This window comes from Patella vulgata, chromosome 4 (genome assembly GCF_932274485.2).
Source record: "Patella vulgata chromosome 4, xgPatVulg1.2, whole genome shotgun sequence".
Taxonomy (NCBI): domain Eukaryota; kingdom Metazoa; phylum Mollusca; class Gastropoda; family Patellidae; genus Patella; species Patella vulgata.
This window is the reverse complement of record NC_065882.2, coordinates 42,433,764-42,451,855: the sequence shown is the minus strand read 5'-3', so window position 1 is coordinate 42,451,855 and position 18,092 is coordinate 42,433,764. Positions and strand designations below refer to the sequence as shown.

At 33.9% G+C, this 18,092-nt stretch overlaps 3 protein-coding genes across 3 annotated transcripts in view; 2 read left to right on the top strand and 1 right to left on the bottom strand.

The window, feature by feature from the left end:
- LOC126819204 (uncharacterized) overlaps positions 1–8,813 on the top strand; it is a 39,543-nt gene extending 30,730 nt beyond the window's left edge. Inside the window, exons 17-19 of the mRNA XM_050547111.2 lie at positions 272–412; positions 5,121–5,276; positions 5,784–8,813. Of these exons, the coding sequence (XP_050403068.1) occupies positions 272–412; positions 5,121–5,276; positions 5,784–7,696 (2,210 nt within the window). The 3' untranslated portion in view covers positions 7,697–8,813. The remainder of the gene's footprint in view (positions 1–271; positions 413–5,120; positions 5,277–5,783) is intronic.
- Positions 8,814–8,896: 83 nt separating this feature from the next.
- On the top strand, positions 8,897–10,670 carry LOC126819231 (uncharacterized). Its single transcript, XM_050547161.2, has 3 exons — positions 8,897–9,123; positions 9,711–9,881; positions 10,053–10,670. Exons 1-3 carry the CDS (start codon positions 8,956–8,958, stop codon positions 10,668–10,670), a joined length of 957 nt encoding a protein of 318 aa, XP_050403118.1. The 5' UTR covers positions 8,897–8,955.
- A 10-nt stretch (positions 10,671–10,680) lies between these two features.
- Positions 10,681–16,906, bottom strand: LOC126819230 (uncharacterized). The gene is made up of 10 exons (XM_050547160.2): positions 16,818–16,906; positions 16,157–16,272; positions 15,700–15,854; positions 15,327–15,342; positions 14,922–15,035; positions 13,921–14,002; positions 13,597–13,724; positions 12,342–12,478; positions 11,105–11,161; positions 10,681–10,904 (listed from the first exon to the last, which is right to left on the bottom strand). The coding sequence occupies exons 1-10, from the start codon at positions 16,841–16,843 to the stop codon at positions 10,764–10,766; spliced, it is 972 nt and encodes a 323-aa protein (XP_050403117.1). The 5' UTR covers positions 16,844–16,906; the 3' UTR covers positions 10,681–10,763.
- Between the last annotated feature and the right edge of the window lie 1,186 nt (positions 16,907–18,092).

The following is an 18,092-nucleotide window of genomic DNA, read 5'->3' as shown; positions in this document are numbered from 1 at the left end:
GAACAATAGCATTGTCCAATCAGAGGCTGTGACACAAACACACTCAAATCAAACATGGCGATCGCCATGGAAACCTTGACATTGAACCAACCTTGAACTTTGCAACTCGATTATCACAGGTAAACATTTTAGCTGGAAAGCTCGAGAATTAGTATTTGCAATGATATTTTCTATCGAGGAATCTGAAAAGCCCCCTGCTGACTTTCTTAATAAGATCAAATTAAACTGTAGGAATTTTAAGTATGTAGTAATTTGTTTTATTGTATTTCAGAAGCTGTAAATGTACGAAGAAATTTATTTGATGGCGAAAGAACCAAGTTAGACAGAAGACAATCTGTAGCGATCATGGAGACTGTTCGTAGATCACCAAGGAAAAAAGTAGTCAGCTCAATGGCATTTAAAAGTCCTGGAGGTAATAACCTTTATACTAGTACTTTACTAACAGGCCCGGCGGAGTGGGGGGGGGGGAGGCGGAGCAAGTACCCTTTTCTCCAGGTTATTGCACGTAAGTAACTATTCAGTTAGATACAGTGACATAACTAGAAGAGACCTGATTTTAACATAGAAGTGAGACTTCTAGAAGTAGAACATAGACTTTTAGAAGAAATATCACTGCTATTTTCTATACTGATCCCTAAGTTAAGAGCCCCCCAGATGCGAAGGTCACGATTAATTAACATTGGTGACCAGTCGAATATTTCATTCCATCTCATTTCCGTTGTATCTATGACAGATTGGCAAATTAAAACATGACGGGATGGAGTTTTTCTAATATTCTATTGCAGGGGCTAAAGCTCTGCAATGGAAGGTTTCATCCGTACCAAAGTGAAACTCATCCAAGAACTTTTGATCCTCAACACATAGATTGATTTTGATCTCATGAATCAGACAAAAATTAACGCCCCTGGGAGGTCTACAAACTTAATTCATATTTCACATTTTTCGTAAAAGGCATTTGACATAACTCTAGAACGGAAGGTCTGATGTGCACCGACCTTGAACTCACCCAACACTCGTTTTAAGTTTCATGGAAATCGGATAAAAATTGTTACAACCTTGGTATTACATACTTTTACACTATTTGCGTAAAGGGGAGCAGCCATTTGACGGGAAGTTTCGGCCCGATTTTCAGGAATTATGGTGATATATTTGAATGATTTTAATTAAAAACTTGATTTTTCGTACAATCACAGTCCATAAATCCAGAAAGTTACGGCCCAATAAGTGCAAATCAGAAATAAATTGTAACCTCTAGATGGTCCAGAACAGGGCGACCTTCGGTTGCACGGATTTCCGAACTCTAGTCGGAACTATCTTCATGCGAATGACATTTAGTTCAACCTCTGAAAAATATAAAATTGCCAATGTGTTATTTACACCATGGACCGTATTTCAGGGTCCATGGTAACACCCGGAAGCTAGAGAATGGGGGCTAAGGTATAGATATTAACAACTTTGATTTTTATTCGAGTTTTCTTGATGAATTTAACAGATTAAGATCTTCTCATTTGAATATATATAGGCCCACGACAAAAAACTTTGTGAAATGATCCATGTTACCGGCCAGTGTTGTAAGAAAAGGTTTTAAATGCATTGCTGAGTAATTTTACTAGCCAGCGAAGGGGGGGGGGCGCTGTATCATAAGGTCTGTCATTGAGTCGACTGGCGTTGTAAAGTAGGTTCGCTTGTCCAACCTTGTGGGTTTTCTCAAAATGACCTAGTTTGTGTCGAGTGGATGTTAAACCCCATTTCTCTCTATCACTTGGAAAGCGTCTCCGACAATTTAGATCCCCGGGAGCTTCTTCGGCCTAGACAGCCCCTCGCCTAAAGTCCTAGGATGGTAGCCGCCCTCCCAATCAAGAATTGCTTCCCTCGGCCCTGACTAATGTAGTGATTAGAACTTGAAATTTGCAGATTTGATATCTAATGTAACAATTCATGTTTTTGTCATGCTGCTCATCAAGCCCCTTTTTTTATTAAATCCATCTGACTTTATGATTGTCATCCTGTAATCTAAAACGAATGAGTGTTTTTAAATCTCATTATATAGACAGTTAAGATATGTGCTGTACATGTACAATAGCAACAGTTACTAGTGATAGTCCGATATGGCTACCATCGGTTTTACCAATATCCACTATTAACAGCGAAATATATCGGCCGATACAGATACAATTACCGATAGTGGTAGATATAAAACTATTACACATTAAAATGTCTCGAATGTCATGATAATCGATGTAGTTAAATGTAATTGTTAGTCGGGAAATGCCGGGTACTATTTTACTCTGGGAATCAAACAGGAACGTGATGTGTTTTTTTTTTAATGAAAAATTAATTGGGTCACCCCTACTCCAAAGTCAAAAATACATAGCATCTATTGTGAACTAAAATTATTTGTGGTATGAGTAATAAATAAAGTTGACATAATCACGATCAGTTATTAAATATTGACTACGAGATAATTCCCCCTACGCGCAAGCGAATTATTGAAATAAAAAAATTAAACCATATGTTAGTCCCGAAATGACCTAGTTTGTGTCGAGTGGACGTTAAACCCCCATTTCTCTCTCTCTCTCTACGATATAATTCCCAAACTTGGGTGGCACCTGTATTATATCTATGTTAGAATGGTTCATGCGGTAATGATAATACATCAAAGCGATAGCTTCCCTTCTGTCAACTGTGGCAATCATGTGATATTCTCTAGTCATTCCCCCCCTTCCATCCTTCATCTCAATCAAGTGTATAGTACTATACCAATACCGTATTGAGTTAGATAAAACTAAGAAAGAAAAAAATGATCCAAAGTAGGAAGATAGATTTGGAACTATATCACATCAGCGACAGTGATGTTTAAAGTTTTAAACAAAAATTCAAATAGGTATTAATATTATGTGTTTTTGATCTCTTATTCTGGTATAAGTCCACTGCATGATGATGTACAATATCAGCATGCATTGAAATGGGGTTGAAGAGAGGCCACAGCCATGTAAGCCTACTGTTGCGTTCTCTAAGGATTTTACACTGATTATTATTTCCTTTTATGGCCTCCATGAGAGTCTTGTATTATGTGTAAATAGTCCCGCGCACGGCAACTAAAATAATCTTACAGAGTGGGCGAGTGTCAAGCACAATATTGATTTAATCGTTCACAACTCGAATGATATTTTAGATTTTTTTTTACTGAGTCCTTTTGATACCGATTTCTTCCGATGGGTCACTTATTGGACAATTACCGATTTTTTAACAAATTATAGGACCATCACTAAGTGAGTTACTGACAATAGATTAGAGGAGCTAAATCTCTAATATTTTGGACTTAGAAATTGACACAAATGGGTCGCAAGGCATATATTAATGTAATATAAATGTATATAAACTGATTTACATTGAATGTGGACATATTTATATGCTGTCACCCCAGTCTGTTTGTGTCTGTGGGTCGCTTACAGGGCGAAATTCTTAATGGATTGTCTTTAAACTCTGTATACTTATTCCTGATACCATAAGGATGATCCCTATTGTTTATGGTGCATGCCAGACCCCCAGGGGCAGAGTGGCGCCCATTTTTTGTATTTGTTTGTTTGTCATATACAGGATGCATTTCTTAACGGATCATCTTGAAACTTTGCATACCTATTCCTTATACCCTAAGGATCACCCCTATTGTTTCTGGTGCATGCCCAAACCTGCAGGGGCAGAGCCACAAACATTTTCTTTTTGTGTGCCTGTCGCCTGGCCACAATTCTTAATGGATCGTCTTGAAAACTTTCCATACTTATTCCTTATACCCTAAGGATAGCCTCTATTATTTTTGATGCATGCCCGACCCCTCTGGGACAGAACAACGTCCAATTTTTGTTTGTGTCTTTCTGTCGCCTACAGGCCGCAATTCTTTACAGTGCCTTTTGAAACTTTGCATTCCTATTCCATATACCCTGAGGATGATACTATTGTTTTTGTTGAATGCCCGACCCCCAGAGGCTGGGCCACACCCATTTTTCTTTGTATGTTTGTGTGTTGCCTACAGGCCACAATTTTTAATGGATCGCCTTGGAACTTGATATAAGTGTTCTTTTTATAGCCTGTCAGAGGACGGCAACTATTGATGTGCATGTCCTGACTCCTAGGGGCAGAGCTATGCCCATTTTTTGTGTTTATCTTTATTGGACGCAATTCTGAATGGATCATCTTCAAACTTGGCATATATGTATTCCTTATACTATAGCTTCAGGGTGGCAACTGTTGATTTTGGTGCATGTCCAACCCCCAGGGGCAGAGCCACGCCCAATTCTTGCGTTTTATGTCAACAGACTGGAATTCTGAATCTGAATGGATCATCTTAGAACTTGGCATATTTATTCCTTATAATGAGAATTTTCTGCTTAGGATGAGCAGAGATAAGCAATTTGATTGGTTGATGCTTTGGGACACGATAACATTAGTTCTAATTAAGTTAGAGTGAGGACATCAATATCTTGACTAAGTTTGATAGTGAGCATTTTCTGCTCAGGGTAAGCAGAGTGATAAGCAATTTGATTCGCCGATACTTTGGAACATAATAACTCTCCTTCTTATTGAGGTAGAATGTTCAAACTTGGTGTAGTCGTTCATTAGGTGAATGCCTTGATGGAGTTGTCGATACTTTGGAACACAATAACTCTCCTTCTAATTGAGGTAGAATTCTCAAACTTGGTGTAGTCGTTCATTAGGTGAATGCCTTGATGAGGTTCATTGATAAACAGCCTTGATGGTGTTCAATGATAAACATTGTTTGCTTACGGTAAGCAGAGATAAGACATCTGATTGGTTGATGCTTTGGGGCACGATAACATTAGTTCTAATTAAGTGAGAGTGAGGACACTACCAGTGTATAGTTTTATCACATCAATATCTTGACTAAGTTCGATGATGAGAATTTTCTGCTTAGGCTAAGGAGCAATAAGCAATTTGATTATTCAAATCAATATGTAGATATTCATTAGCTGAATGTCTTGACCAAGTTCAATGATTAACATTTCAAGCTAAAGAAATTTCATTGGTCGATGCTTTGGGACAAGATCATTTTACTCAAACATTTCATATATTACTATTAACTCTGTTAATGTAATTTATAGGTAAGAAATCTCCTTCTAATATAATGGTAGCTGAAACACCATCACATAAACAGAGAGCCAATCCTACATGGAGACAGCAAGAAAAACAAAGACGAAGAACTCATTCGAAAGATGGTATACAGATAATAAACGAATCACCTATGAAGACTGCAGAAGGTAACAAATCAGTATTCTATTGAAAAGTCAAAGTTGTTTGTCAGAAGAAATATAATTTCAATCTTAAAAATCTTGCATAGTCAATAGAACACAATCCCTATCTCAGTGGGTAGTAATTTCACAATTTAAAACATGAATTTTAATATTCTCTTAATCAGTACTTCTGTTTAAATAGTAGAAGTATTTGTTTTATAATTGATGTTATACAGCATATCTCATATGTTTATGAACCAATGGTACAAATGTTCCTTCATCATTAGATAGCAATTATGACAGTTGTTACTGACTGACATTCAGTTGTTTTGACTGATTTATTGTCAATGGTATTGTTTATTAGATAGCACATGAAATTAGTAGACCTACTAAATTCCTCAATCCTTATAATTGCTATCTAATATAATTAGTAATGATTAATAGTGTGGGTTGTCAACATTTTGATTATACAGATATGAAATTACATGTATTATAGTTGCTTTATTTGAATATATCCTGTGTTTATAATTTTAGTTATTCCCGAAACTGATGTCAAGCCATCTCCAGGTAGATTTAGGAAGAAACCAGCTGTAACCAGAAGATCATTTTATTCAGCAAGCTCTACACGCTCTAGACCTCGTAATCTCTCGGCATATTACAATCTTGGTGATAGAATAGCTGGACGGCATCGTGCATTTTCTAGTACAGAAGAGAATATCAATAAATCTCTGAGTCAACTAGCGCAATCCACAGTATCAAACAAGTTTATGTCTCCTACACGTAGATCAAGAAGTTTCTTAATGTCACAGTTGATGAGTCCATCACCTCACAAGTCTCCATCACAAAAAGATTTTCGATCGCAGAGTAGCAGAAAAACTTCGAAAACACCTAAGAAAACACCCAAGAAAACACCAAGTCGAATATTGTTTGAAAGTCCAAGAACAAAATCTGTGAGAAAATCCAGTTTCCAGAGTCCTGCTGCTAAAAAAGATTCAGCAATAGATGCTTGTTTTGTGTCGGAAACCCCGGAAAAGTTTACACCTCTCAATTCTGATTTTGAGGCAATACTAAGGAAAACTCCTAAAAGATTTTCTCCAACTACTAAAATAAAAAATTCAACAAAGAAATATGCCGAGAATTTGAACAAAACCCCAACAAAAGTTACCAATAATAAAGTGTCATCAAGTGCCAATCATGAAACACCACAGAAGAATAAGACTCCGAAATTTAATAAAGAAAGATCACCAAAGATAAAGTTTACACCAGGTAAATCTGCAATTGCTACTGACAATATAAACAATCCAAACAGAACACCAGAAGCAAATAATGTTAAAAAATTTGAAGAAGTAGTGAAAAAGTCTCCTTTTCAAAACACAAGATCTCAAGTTCCAATCACTCCAACCAGAAGTTCTGTCTGTACAGCTTTATTTACTAAAAGTCCTCCACGATCTCAATCAGCTACTAAGACAAAACAGACTGATGATAATGTGTTTAAAACACCCAGAAAAACTCTCAAACTGAAATCCCCACCTACATCAGTAAGCAAGAAAATGTTCTTTAGTCCTTTAAAAGACTGTGAAAGTGTCAGTAATTTAAAGGTAAAAGACTGTGATAGTGTCAGTAATTTAAAGGTAAAAAACTGTGATAGTGTTAATAATTTAAGGGTAAAGGACAATAATTTAAAGATAAAAGGTAAAGGAGGGGATATAACACCAAAGAAGCCAACCTACATAATTCGTACACCATCACCTAAAGATGCTATGCCAAGTACCAGAACACCAGACTTTGATACTTGGCCAAGACGCAAACGAAGAAGAGAATCTTCTGGTAATAAATTAAATAACAATAATGATGAGGTGACCTCCAAAACTACTATGAAAGATCAAACTATTAATACTAATATTACATTTAAAAATAACAAGAAGAGAGATATGATCATATATAAAGACGAAGCCAGTATAGCCTCTCCACATAAACGTCGTCGTACACATCTTCAGGATAATTCTACACCATCGTCAGATAATGACTTCTTATCACAATGTGGCAGCGAGACAAAATCAACCGAAGATAGTGAAAACAGAACTCCTCATTCACCAGTTTTGGGTGCTTATAGTCCGCTAAGAATAAGCAAACTAACATCAGAACATTTGCGACCACCTAATAGTGACCGTGATAGAGCTGTGTCTTTTTCAACTCGCAACATCTCACCAGTATTACAAGGTAAAAGTTTAAGCTCTCCTCAACCTCCAACAAGTAAAACACAGTTACTTATGGATTCACCAATGAATAAAAAATTCTCCCCGTCTATATCATCTAATAGTTTAGTGCAATTGATGAACTCGCCTTTAATTCATTCCGAGAAGAAAAAAACAATAAATGTGCTGAAATCTCCATCTGGAAAATCACCTCATTCTAAGTCGAGAAAGTCACTCCAATTAGGTGATTAATAAACATAATTTACAGTAACAAACTCTATAATAATAATTATTATTCTTATTTATTTGTTGGTGTTTTGTTATTTCAATCAAGGTATATCAACAACATATTTATATAAGTAGTAATTATTTTGTAACACCACCGGAGTTCTGGCTTTTGGGAGGTATTACTCATTAGTTGTTGAAGTCTTATGCACGACATACGTAATAATCTAAACGTTTAATTCAATTGGATTTTTCAAAAAATAAAAATCTGTTCTTAGGTTGAAAATAACAATATTTACAATTACAATTGTTAGTTATTTTGTGGGTTTTTTCTTTGAATATGTTTTATTGAATAAGATTATATTGTGTAAATAATTATATTTTATTAAATAAATTAAAACGAAACAAGAATCACTTTCTTGTGGATTTTGTTCAAACAATGGAAAATTACATGTATTAAAATAAGCTAGGGAGAGGGGTTTAATATAGGCTATGCCTGTTCCCCAATCCCTATTCAGATACAAATCTGAATAAAAAATTTATTTACAAAAAAAAGAAAAAAAAAAAATACAAGATGGCTCATAGCCATTACTCCATAGGTACTTCTACCAAATAGCTTGATATCCAGATTATCATGCAACAAACTGTAAGATGAGTATTGTGCATGAGGCATTGCATGCTTTTTAGAAAACATCTCTCATTTTTTAACAAGTTCACAGAGGTAACACCAGTGTACAGCAACGTAAATGATTGTAATCACTTAGTAGTCCTAGCATTGTAGTTGATAAATGTAATAACTTTAACACCTTAAGTTATGTAAGATGTAGTTTGTTCAAGTGATAGATTACTAGTCATCAATTTCCTCATTATATGCCAGTTCTAACCCACTCCATTGTTTAAACTTAATACTGCATTAAATAATTCAAGCCACACCACATTCTTTTTTATTATACTGTCTTTACATAACAATAATCTGTTGGCATAATATAAACCTGTAATAATAAATATGCCAGGTCATATAGATTAGATTTAATACTTGTATTAGTAATACTAATATAGGAGCAGGCAATAATCCTAGTTACCAGTTCTGTTATTCTCTACCTTTTCTCTTTTACTTACATGAAGGATTGACTGCAACTAAGACAATATACATGAATATGGTTATTTTAAATTATTTGACTGATAAAAAGAATGGGGTCCTAATTTTCTGGATGTGACTGATAATGGTTAAAATAATATTAGAAAATGGATAATTTGTGATAAATAAACTTCCAAGAATTCAGAAAATGTCATCAGAAAATTCGCCCGAACAGGTTAGTCCTCTAGCACCTTTATATCCTCCACCAAGACAAAGAACAGGTTATGTTGAACGACTTAAAATACAGAGAAACAGATTAAAGAACATACAACTAACAGAAGATACGAGTACAACAGTTAATAAATTATTACCAAAGGTGAGTACAGATAAGTTAATTTTGAAACCAAATCTGAACTGATTGTACTGTTTTAAAATATAGACAATGAGTCATGGCAGTCATTAAAAAAAATTATATATACACAAGGTTATGAAGCAAATGGACAACTACCCCAAACTATCAAAAATAGGTGGCAAACAAGAAGGTTTTGGGTGTGTTGACTTTCCACTGAGAGATGTACTAGTTTTCATCAACTGTAACTGTATTCATACTTAAGCAAATTCAAGGCCATTAGGTCCATATATTTATTGAATCATATTCAAGTGCAGATGAAGTCACTAAGTTCAATGAAACGTGAATTTTATCAAAAATATAGATGATAATAGTTGATGACATAATGAAAACAAGCAATTATACTTTCTTTCAAAACGAATAAAATAATAGAGAGGGTCAAGCCATAATTTTAAAGCAATGGTCACATGATGCTCATTAACATTACTTTGGGAATATTAGGCTAAGTTTTATTTACCACTTGTAGTTGAAGCCTACTGTGAAGTATGTTTTAGGGCTTTATAGAATATATTATGTCTATTGGTTTATAATAGTTATAATATTACTTGTTTCAGATTAAGAGAAGTGAATTAGCGAGAGTTAATACATCTGCCTTGTCTAGAAGTGGTACATTAGAATCTATCAAACTGCCATCAGTTATATCATTGACTAATAAATCTTCTACCTTCAAACCTCACACTAAACTAAAAAAAAAGGATGATATTTTTGTCAAATCACTTTTAAATGTAAGGAAATAGTATTCATTTTACTCAAATTTTCTTTTGAAGAAAAATAGAAAGACATTAAAGATAATCAATCACATACCCGTATTTAAATTGGTTTATAAAGTTTTAGAATTTGGTTTTAGGGGTAAATTATAACCATTTATAATATATACTTTTTTATTATAATTATAGACTTATCCAGAGCATGTCTCTCTCCTATCTAAATCTTTACCAAGTTTACCATCAATACCTGGATCACCTGGCGAAGATCTCAACTCTCTACTAGAAGAAGATATAGTCTGTGATCCTAAACCTGTTTATCATAGTAAAAACAGGTACCAAAAAATAGCCTTCCGCAAACAGTTAGAAAAAAGGGACTCGTTAACTGATGAGGAAGAACTAAATTCATTCCGTAGTAACAAGTCTGACAAGCATCATTATATCAAACATAAATCCCGAATCAATTTTCACATACCAGTGCTTCCATTTGAAAGGGACAACAGCTTAGTTAGCGTGCAGAGTGTTCCTGTTAAACAAGACTTTGATCCTATTCATCTGCCCCGTAGATACAGGAAAAAGGACAATGTAAAAGAAAAACAAAGACGTTTTCGTTCTTTAGATGCCCGAAGTGATGCCATGAGTGTAAAAAGTGACAGTGTATTAAATAGCGTTAAACCCAAGTGGAAGGAAAACTGTGATTGTATGAGATGTAAAATGTTAAAACGTCAATTCAAAGATGGCGATGAAAGTTATAAATTATGGGGACAGTATCCATGTCAATTTAATCCACATGAAGATCCTATAAATTAACAAAGAGATAAAATCTGTGATATATATTTGTTTATTGTAATAAATCTATTTTTCTATTTTTAAAGTAGACTTTGTAATTATCAAAATATGCTATTAGACAGCTCCTCCCATTTGATGTTTTAAATCTGATAATATCTTTTTTAAATGAGAAATTTGATCTGACCATTGTCTGTAAGATAACTGTTGTTCTTTAACTTGACATTTTAATCTTGTTAACTGAGCTTTATTACGCTTCTGAAAATAAAACAAATTCGAAATTGAACTTGCTTAAAAAATTTGTTCTAAAAGAAACATAATACATGTTTTTGAAATCGTAATGGGCCTACATCAATGCAATTTACATATCAAATCTGACAACAATTAATAATCCATTACTGATTAGATATTGGCAATAAATCAATTCAACTAATTTTACTAATAAAACAAAACCTCACATGTAGAACATTAATATTTTGTTCAACTTTTAGTTCTTGTTGCCTCACTTTCTCAATCTGAAACAAAATAATTATTGTATAAGAACATTTTTCTGTATACATTATTTCCTTATATACTTTATATTGCTTAACCTTATATAGTCTATAATTTATAAAGATAATTTGTTATACCTCTTTTCCTATCCAATATTTTTAACCTGGAAGCTTGAAGTGTTGTCAGAATGAAGAGGGAAGTAACTCTATAAGTCTTGTTTCATTAGCTGACCTGGGATATTTTTTTTTCAATCTGTCAGTTCTGATATCATGGATATAACTATCATTATCATTCTTACATCAATGTCTGACTTTATTATAAACTCTCTTTAGTATTTTGAATGACTAATTTTCGGTGACTATTTTAATGAAAACTAAAGTGAGATAATTATGTTCTTCTGGAGGCATTTCACCATCTCGGTACCCACAAATTGTGAAATAGCTTTATTTAACGCCACTTCCGCCAAAGTGATATCGTGGGACCCACAATTTGCAGTTGTTCTATTTATTATAGCGGTTCTCTCTCTCTTTTCTCACCTTTTGCATGGGCATTCGTGTCTATTTTTGGTCTAGCATGGACAAAGAGGGTTTGAATTAACATTTTCTGCCAGGTTTGTTTTAAATATTCATGATTTAGAGGCAGAAGGATCACAAGAGTTAACAGGTTACGTGATATGTACGGAGAATAGTTACATAGCTTTATTTAACGCCGCTTCCGCCAAAGTGATATCGTGGGACCCACAAATTGTAGTTGTTCTATTTATTATAAATATTCATGATTTAAAGGCAGAAGGATCACAAGAGTTAACAGGTTACGTGATATGTACGGAGAATAGTTACATGTTTATGTATATCAAAATTTGGGAGGTCAACCTCATACAAAATATGGTGCACATGGACCATTTGTTTATCTGTCTGTAGTGAAAGGCATTCAGCACAAAGAAAATTTGGGGAAAAGTTGAGACGAGCAAAGAGACAAAATTAATATTGAGGTCAATGGGGAAATTAATGGTGGTCTGCCTCCTGACTGATTCCTGATAAAGTCTTCAAACTAAAGAGTATAATTATGTCAGTGTTGCAAACTGACTAATTAGAGATGGATTTAATCATGAACTATTTTCTGTCTGGAATCTGAGGGGATGTAATTCTTAGTTATCTCACTGACATTATAGTTCTAATAATGAAACCTATATAAAGATTTTACCTGTTGTTGTTTACTTATACAATCTTTTCTCATTGTCTCTGCTTTCTTTTGTAATAATTGTATTTCTTCTTTAATTCCATCTTTTTCACCACTACAAACAGATCTCATTTTCTCTTTATTTTCACAAAGAGCATTGTCTGTAAACAATTTCTATATGATAATCACTATATAAAAAGACAGGCTGAAAGTATTGGTAGCAATATATTTATTTCAATTGTAAAAGAATTTCCAGACGATGATGATGCCACAAAAATATTAGTCAATAATCATCTTTTGTTATGGTAAGCATTTTTACCATGTGAGTTTTTATATGTCAACATTTTCGTGGACAGATATTATCGTCGCCCCTGTCTGATTTTTACTAAACTTGATATATAGGTATCTCCCAAAGAGCTCGGTTGCTTTTGATATTGGAATGTATCGGACTATAACTTCATAGATTATGGTCCCTGATTGTATGAAAAATCATGTGTTAGGTTTGTCGACTCTCTAAGGTCACAATTTTTATCAGATTTTTATGTAACTTACAACAGTAAATATTTATATCCTAAAGATCTCGATTCCTTTCGATATTCAAACAAATCAGATTGTAACTTCCTGGACTACAGTCCCTGATTGTACGCAAAATCACGTTTTTAGCTTGTGGTCCCTCTAGTCTAGAGGTCACAATTTTTATACTCCCACAATATCTTGTGGACGTACACTGTCATCGCCCCTGTCTGTCAGAATGTCTCTCCACAATCTGTTCGTGGATGCTCTACAGGTCACAATTGTTATCCGATGTTGACGAAACATGTAATATAGGCTTATTTGATAAAGATCCTGGTTTCTTTCGATATTGGCATTTTTCCGACAGTAACTACATGGATTATGGCCCGATTGTATGAAAAATCTTGTTTTTAGCTTGTGTATACTAAAGAGGTCACAATTTTTATCACTGTTACACCATAATGAAGGTTGCATCAGAATTTTGTGAAAATAGTGTAAAATTGTTTAACACCAAGGTTGTGGACCCTCTAGAGGTCACAATTTTTATCTGATTTTAATGAAACTTAAAATATATGCTTATATCCCAAAGATCTAGGTTCCTTTCGATATTCACACATATTGGACAGTAACTTCCTGGATTATGGCTCCTGATTGTCCAAATATTAGATAATTTTTAGCTTGTCCATCTCTTGGCAACCGCTTGTTTTAACAGTCATCATTCTGCATCATTGGGTTAGTTGAAAATACAAAAATACAGCAGTCTTACATTTATATTGTAAGGTATCCACTTTATGTTTCTGTTCATCTAGTTGTTTGTTTAATGGTAATGATTCTTTAAATAAACCTACATTTTCTATATGTTCTTCCATCTTATGTCTATATTCTACATAAATTCTATAAAAAAAAGATAAAATATAACAAATGCTTTTATGTATTTTAAAAATCTGAGGTCTTTTTTTATTCTGTTGGTGTTCTTAAATTAAGAATTCGGACACAACAGGATAGTTTTTTGTTGCACAGGCTAATAGATTAAGAATAGTTTGTAATAATAGATTTTTAATATTTGATACAAGAATAAAATAAACTATACCTTTTCTCATTTTCTATTTCTGTTAATTTAAGATCAAGTTTCTTCTCTGATTGTGAATTGCTTGTAACAATAGATTCTATTTCTATCATAAAATATGGTAAAATTTAGCAAAATTAGTTCAGTTTGTAGTTCTTGTATTAATTTTTATGGATAAATTTTATTTTATCCTGTAGTATATGTCCTTTATTTTTTGTGTTCGATCCCTGCATTGGCCAAGAAAGTGATGCAGGACCGAGGTCCCATGTACACATTGGTGTGCACGTAAAAGATCCCTTGACAGTTGGAATTCGATAAAAGAGTAGGCTGTAGTGCCACTATTTCCCTCATAGCACACTGTGTGGTGTATGCCCGTCTTCATTAGCACAGTTCGGAGCAGAACAGTAGGGCGTTAAACACCAGTTCATTTCATTTCCTTTTTATTTTTTAAAAATTCAATATCTTTTGTTTATATGATATATCATCTTCAAAAGAAGGCTTGATCTCGCTTTAACTACGTACATCTTATCAAGGCCTTCATGTTATACCCTGCATATTTAAACACTAATTTCCATTGGGTACAAGCCCAACTTGTGAGCCTATCAGATTCCTCGATCGTTGCGAATACCAAGTCTCGTGGTTTCAAGCTAAAATGTCTCCCTGTGATAATCGAGTTGCAAAGTTCAAGGTTCATTGAATGTCAAGGTTTCCGTGGAGGTCGCGATGTCACAACCTCTGATTGGACACTACTGCTCACGTGTCTGTAGATAACATAGCTATAAGTTCGGGAATTGTGAAGTAAACAAGCAACAGCCAGATGTTGTAAAACTTGCAGTCATTGCTTCAGGAACATGATGATATATAGAGAATCTCCTACCTGTCTTTTTTGATATGAAAAAAGATGAGCAGAAGATATCAATCAGTAGAATATGAATGTTATCACACAAATGATATCTACTGTAGAATGTGTATTGGGTGATAAATGCTGATATTATTAGTAAACAAGAAGTAAAATGAACTTTAACCTTTCTCTAAAACTTGACATGATTTCTGTTTTTCTTTAACTAAATCTTCTGTTATATAAACTTTCTTTGTTACACTTGACACATCCAGTAATATATCACTATTTAATTTCTCCTCTAAAAAAGTAAAGTAAAAACTCTTTGAAGGAAACAAAGAACCATATATTTGATTGAAATAACCATAGACATCTTCAAGTGACAGGGTACTAACTAATTACAGCTGCTGCTAATGCTTAGCAACTCTACCATATGTAACACTACTACACTGCCAAATTACTATAATTATCATTTTGAGGACAGCCACAATAGTAAATTCTGTACTTTATTTACCAATCATAGTGAAAGATTGTATTTCTTTTAAAGATTGATCATTTATACTTGATTTAGATAATAGTTGTTTAAGCTTACCTCTTTGGAGTTGTACCTAAAAGGTAAAGATATAATATTTACCGAATAGATATTATTTTAAGATCATCTATAAATTTTGCAATAATTAATAAATTTATTAACCCATCAATTTTTCAGAACTTTTAATCAAACAATGCAGCAATTATTATTAATTCCACTATTTGAGCAATAGAGGATGTATTAAAACAAAACGAATTGAAACATGGGTATCATTTTTACCCTATATTTTTTTTTTAATTATTATTATTTATTAAATTAACTGAATCGGCTAAAAGATATACCAATTTTGTTTATTGATGATTAATTGTGGTGTATGTACATGCATCTCTACTGCACTGGTGTTTTATAACTTAAAACAAAACAACAAACTTACTTCTAATTGTATGAGCTTTTGTGAATGTTTACTGATTTCATTACTTTGCCCTTTGTGTGCAACTGACACATTTGTTACTAATTGTGGTAGTGTGACAACTTGGTCTATAGCACTGTCAATCAGCTCACTCTCAATATTTACACTTGAGACACCACCTAACATAAAACACATAAAGTTATGACACCTATTTTGGACCTAATAAGCCCAAAATTTATACAAACAGAATACCTTACTTTTTGAAACGGGGTGATTTGCTCCACAGAAACCAAGAAAGAAAGGTTTTTTTAATATGTAACCTGCTGTATTTATTGGGAGTCCAATATCTAATGTGCCAGATACACCATTAGGTTGGGTACATTTGAAAAAGCTAAATATTTTTGTATAGGCCTACTGGATGAAGGACTCTTTGACGGTTGCAATGGCTGATTATTATTATTAAGTTTACTAATAGTAATACATGTATCTTGTTGATGTAAATTTTGGATGTGGTTATCTGGACATGATAATACTGTAGAGGTTGATAAAATTCCAATATCTTTATCAAGATGAACAAGTCTTCGTAACTTTGGAGGACTGAAATATATACAAGAAAATGCAGGGTTAGGCCTATCATCAGATATTATTTTCTATTTAAATATAACAAATTTAGTCCAAGAGTGTGGGATAGGCCTACCGATATAGTTTAACTTGCATCCCTACCCCTTGGCAACGCCAGAGTGACAGAACAGTAGATCATTACTGTATTAGGTCACCCAATTTTCTACCCTTTTGAAAAAAAGTGATTATTATTATTATAATTTCTTTCGGAACGGTTTCTCACAGACCATAAATAATAATTAATATCGTAGCCTACATCTTTGTACGGACAAAGTCCCCTGGCCTACAGCTAGCACCCCACTGAAACTTGTTGGGATTAAAAACGGGTAGGCCTACCGGTACCCTAGATATTTAAGAATATAGTACGTTAACGGTAAGCAATTTTATTTATAATTCCTGTGAATCACTTTCTTCCTTGACCCCCTGGATGGCCAGTTTATCCGTTAATCATTTGTTTTGTGTATAAGATGGCTTTTGTTGATATTTTAGTCTGTGGTTGGTAGTTATTTATTTTTTGTGACCTGCAAAGTATTTCATTTTCAGACATTGTTTATAATACAGTGCAGTCTCGAATTTCTTCGATAATGTTTAGAACTGCCTGGGAGATGGCGTCCAAAGAAAAAAGGGGGGTAACTCGGACCTGCTTTGGGAGTGTTGAATCCAATGACGTGTACGTTAAATCCCCCCCCCCCACCTTTTAAAGCTAATTGTTTAAAGTCAAAGTGGTATTATTGAACTAGATTGAAGTTGTCAAAAACTATTAATTTTGACCACACTGATTGATAGCTATATCTTGGGCGTTGCATCAGAAGGGTTGTCATTGAGTCAAGTTAAGTGGTTTCGTCTCCCCGCTTGTACGTGACAAGGAGTATGGTCGCCTGTCCAACCTCGTGGGTTTTCTCCGGGACCTCAGGATTCCTCCCACTGCCCTATATACGCGCAATCGCATTATTGAATTAAAATTGAACCATATTATTGTGCTAGTCCCGAAATGGCCTATCACCTTGTTTGTCCAACTTTGTGTCGAGTTGAAGTTAACCCCTCTCTCTCTCTCTCTCTCTCTCTCTCCATTCCAACAGTCTTTATATTAAAATAACAGCTTTTGACAATCTGCCCCGTGCCTTTAATTATGTAGGCTATTATTTTTACTAGAATTTGTGCATTTTCTAGGTCTCATGTGTTTAATGTTTAATCAAATATTTTATAATAAGATAAATAATGTTTAAAAGTATCTTAAGGTAAGCACGTAAATTGATTTGATAACAAAGTGGCACCGGCTGTTACGAAGAATGAAAACCTGTGTTCATCTAAATCTTTTAAATCGATAAGACGGTACAATTTATTCTTCCACGTGCTACTATAAGCCTAGCTGAAGACATACCATGCAAATAAACGTTTTTTTGGGTTGAAAGCGAATATCTCATTGTACTCCTCGGTGAAATACAAATACCGATGGTGTGTACCAAGACAAAAACAAAATCGCTCCGATTTTAATATGTGAAAATACAAACAAAAATGTAAACAATAAAGAAAGCCGGTTTGTCGGGGTTTATTTTTAAGTCCTAAAATCAGAATAGGCCTAATATTAAGGAAAATAACCGCACATTCTGCATTATAAGAAATAAATATATCATCTGTGAAATTTTATGTTTTGTATGACTTTCCTCAAAGGTAAATTATTTGCCACGTCAAATTCAATAAATGAAGTTTTGCCACATCACTAAAGTGGCAGTTCTATATTGAATGTCATAGTAATTCTAGCTTTCTTCTACGGTATAGCAACAGACATATTCAAC

Bases quoted from the DNA above. Each gene is read 5' to 3' on its own strand.
- LOC126819231 (XM_050547161.2), top strand. From the start codon at position 8,956: ATGTCATCAGAAAATTCGCCCGAACAGGTTAGTCCTCTAGCACCTTTA. The intron at 9,124-9,710 runs GTGAGTACAGAT...TACTTGTTTCAG, and splicing joins TTAATAAATTATTACCAAAG to ATTAAGAGAAGTGAATTAGC. The intron at 9,882-10,052 runs GTAAGGAAATAG...TTATAATTATAG, and splicing joins TTGTCAAATCACTTTTAAAT to ACTTATCCAGAGCATGTCTC.
- LOC126819230 (XM_050547160.2), bottom strand. From the start codon at position 16,843: ATGTCTGAAAATGAAATACTTTGCAG. The intron at 16,273-16,817 runs GTCACAAAAAAT...TATATATTTCAG, and splicing joins GAAAATGAAATACTTTGCAG to TCCTCCAAAGTTACGAAGAC. The intron at 10,905-11,104 runs GTGAGGTTTTGT...TTTTATTTTCAG, and splicing joins AAAATATTAATGTTCTACAT to AAGCGTAATAAAGCTCAGTT.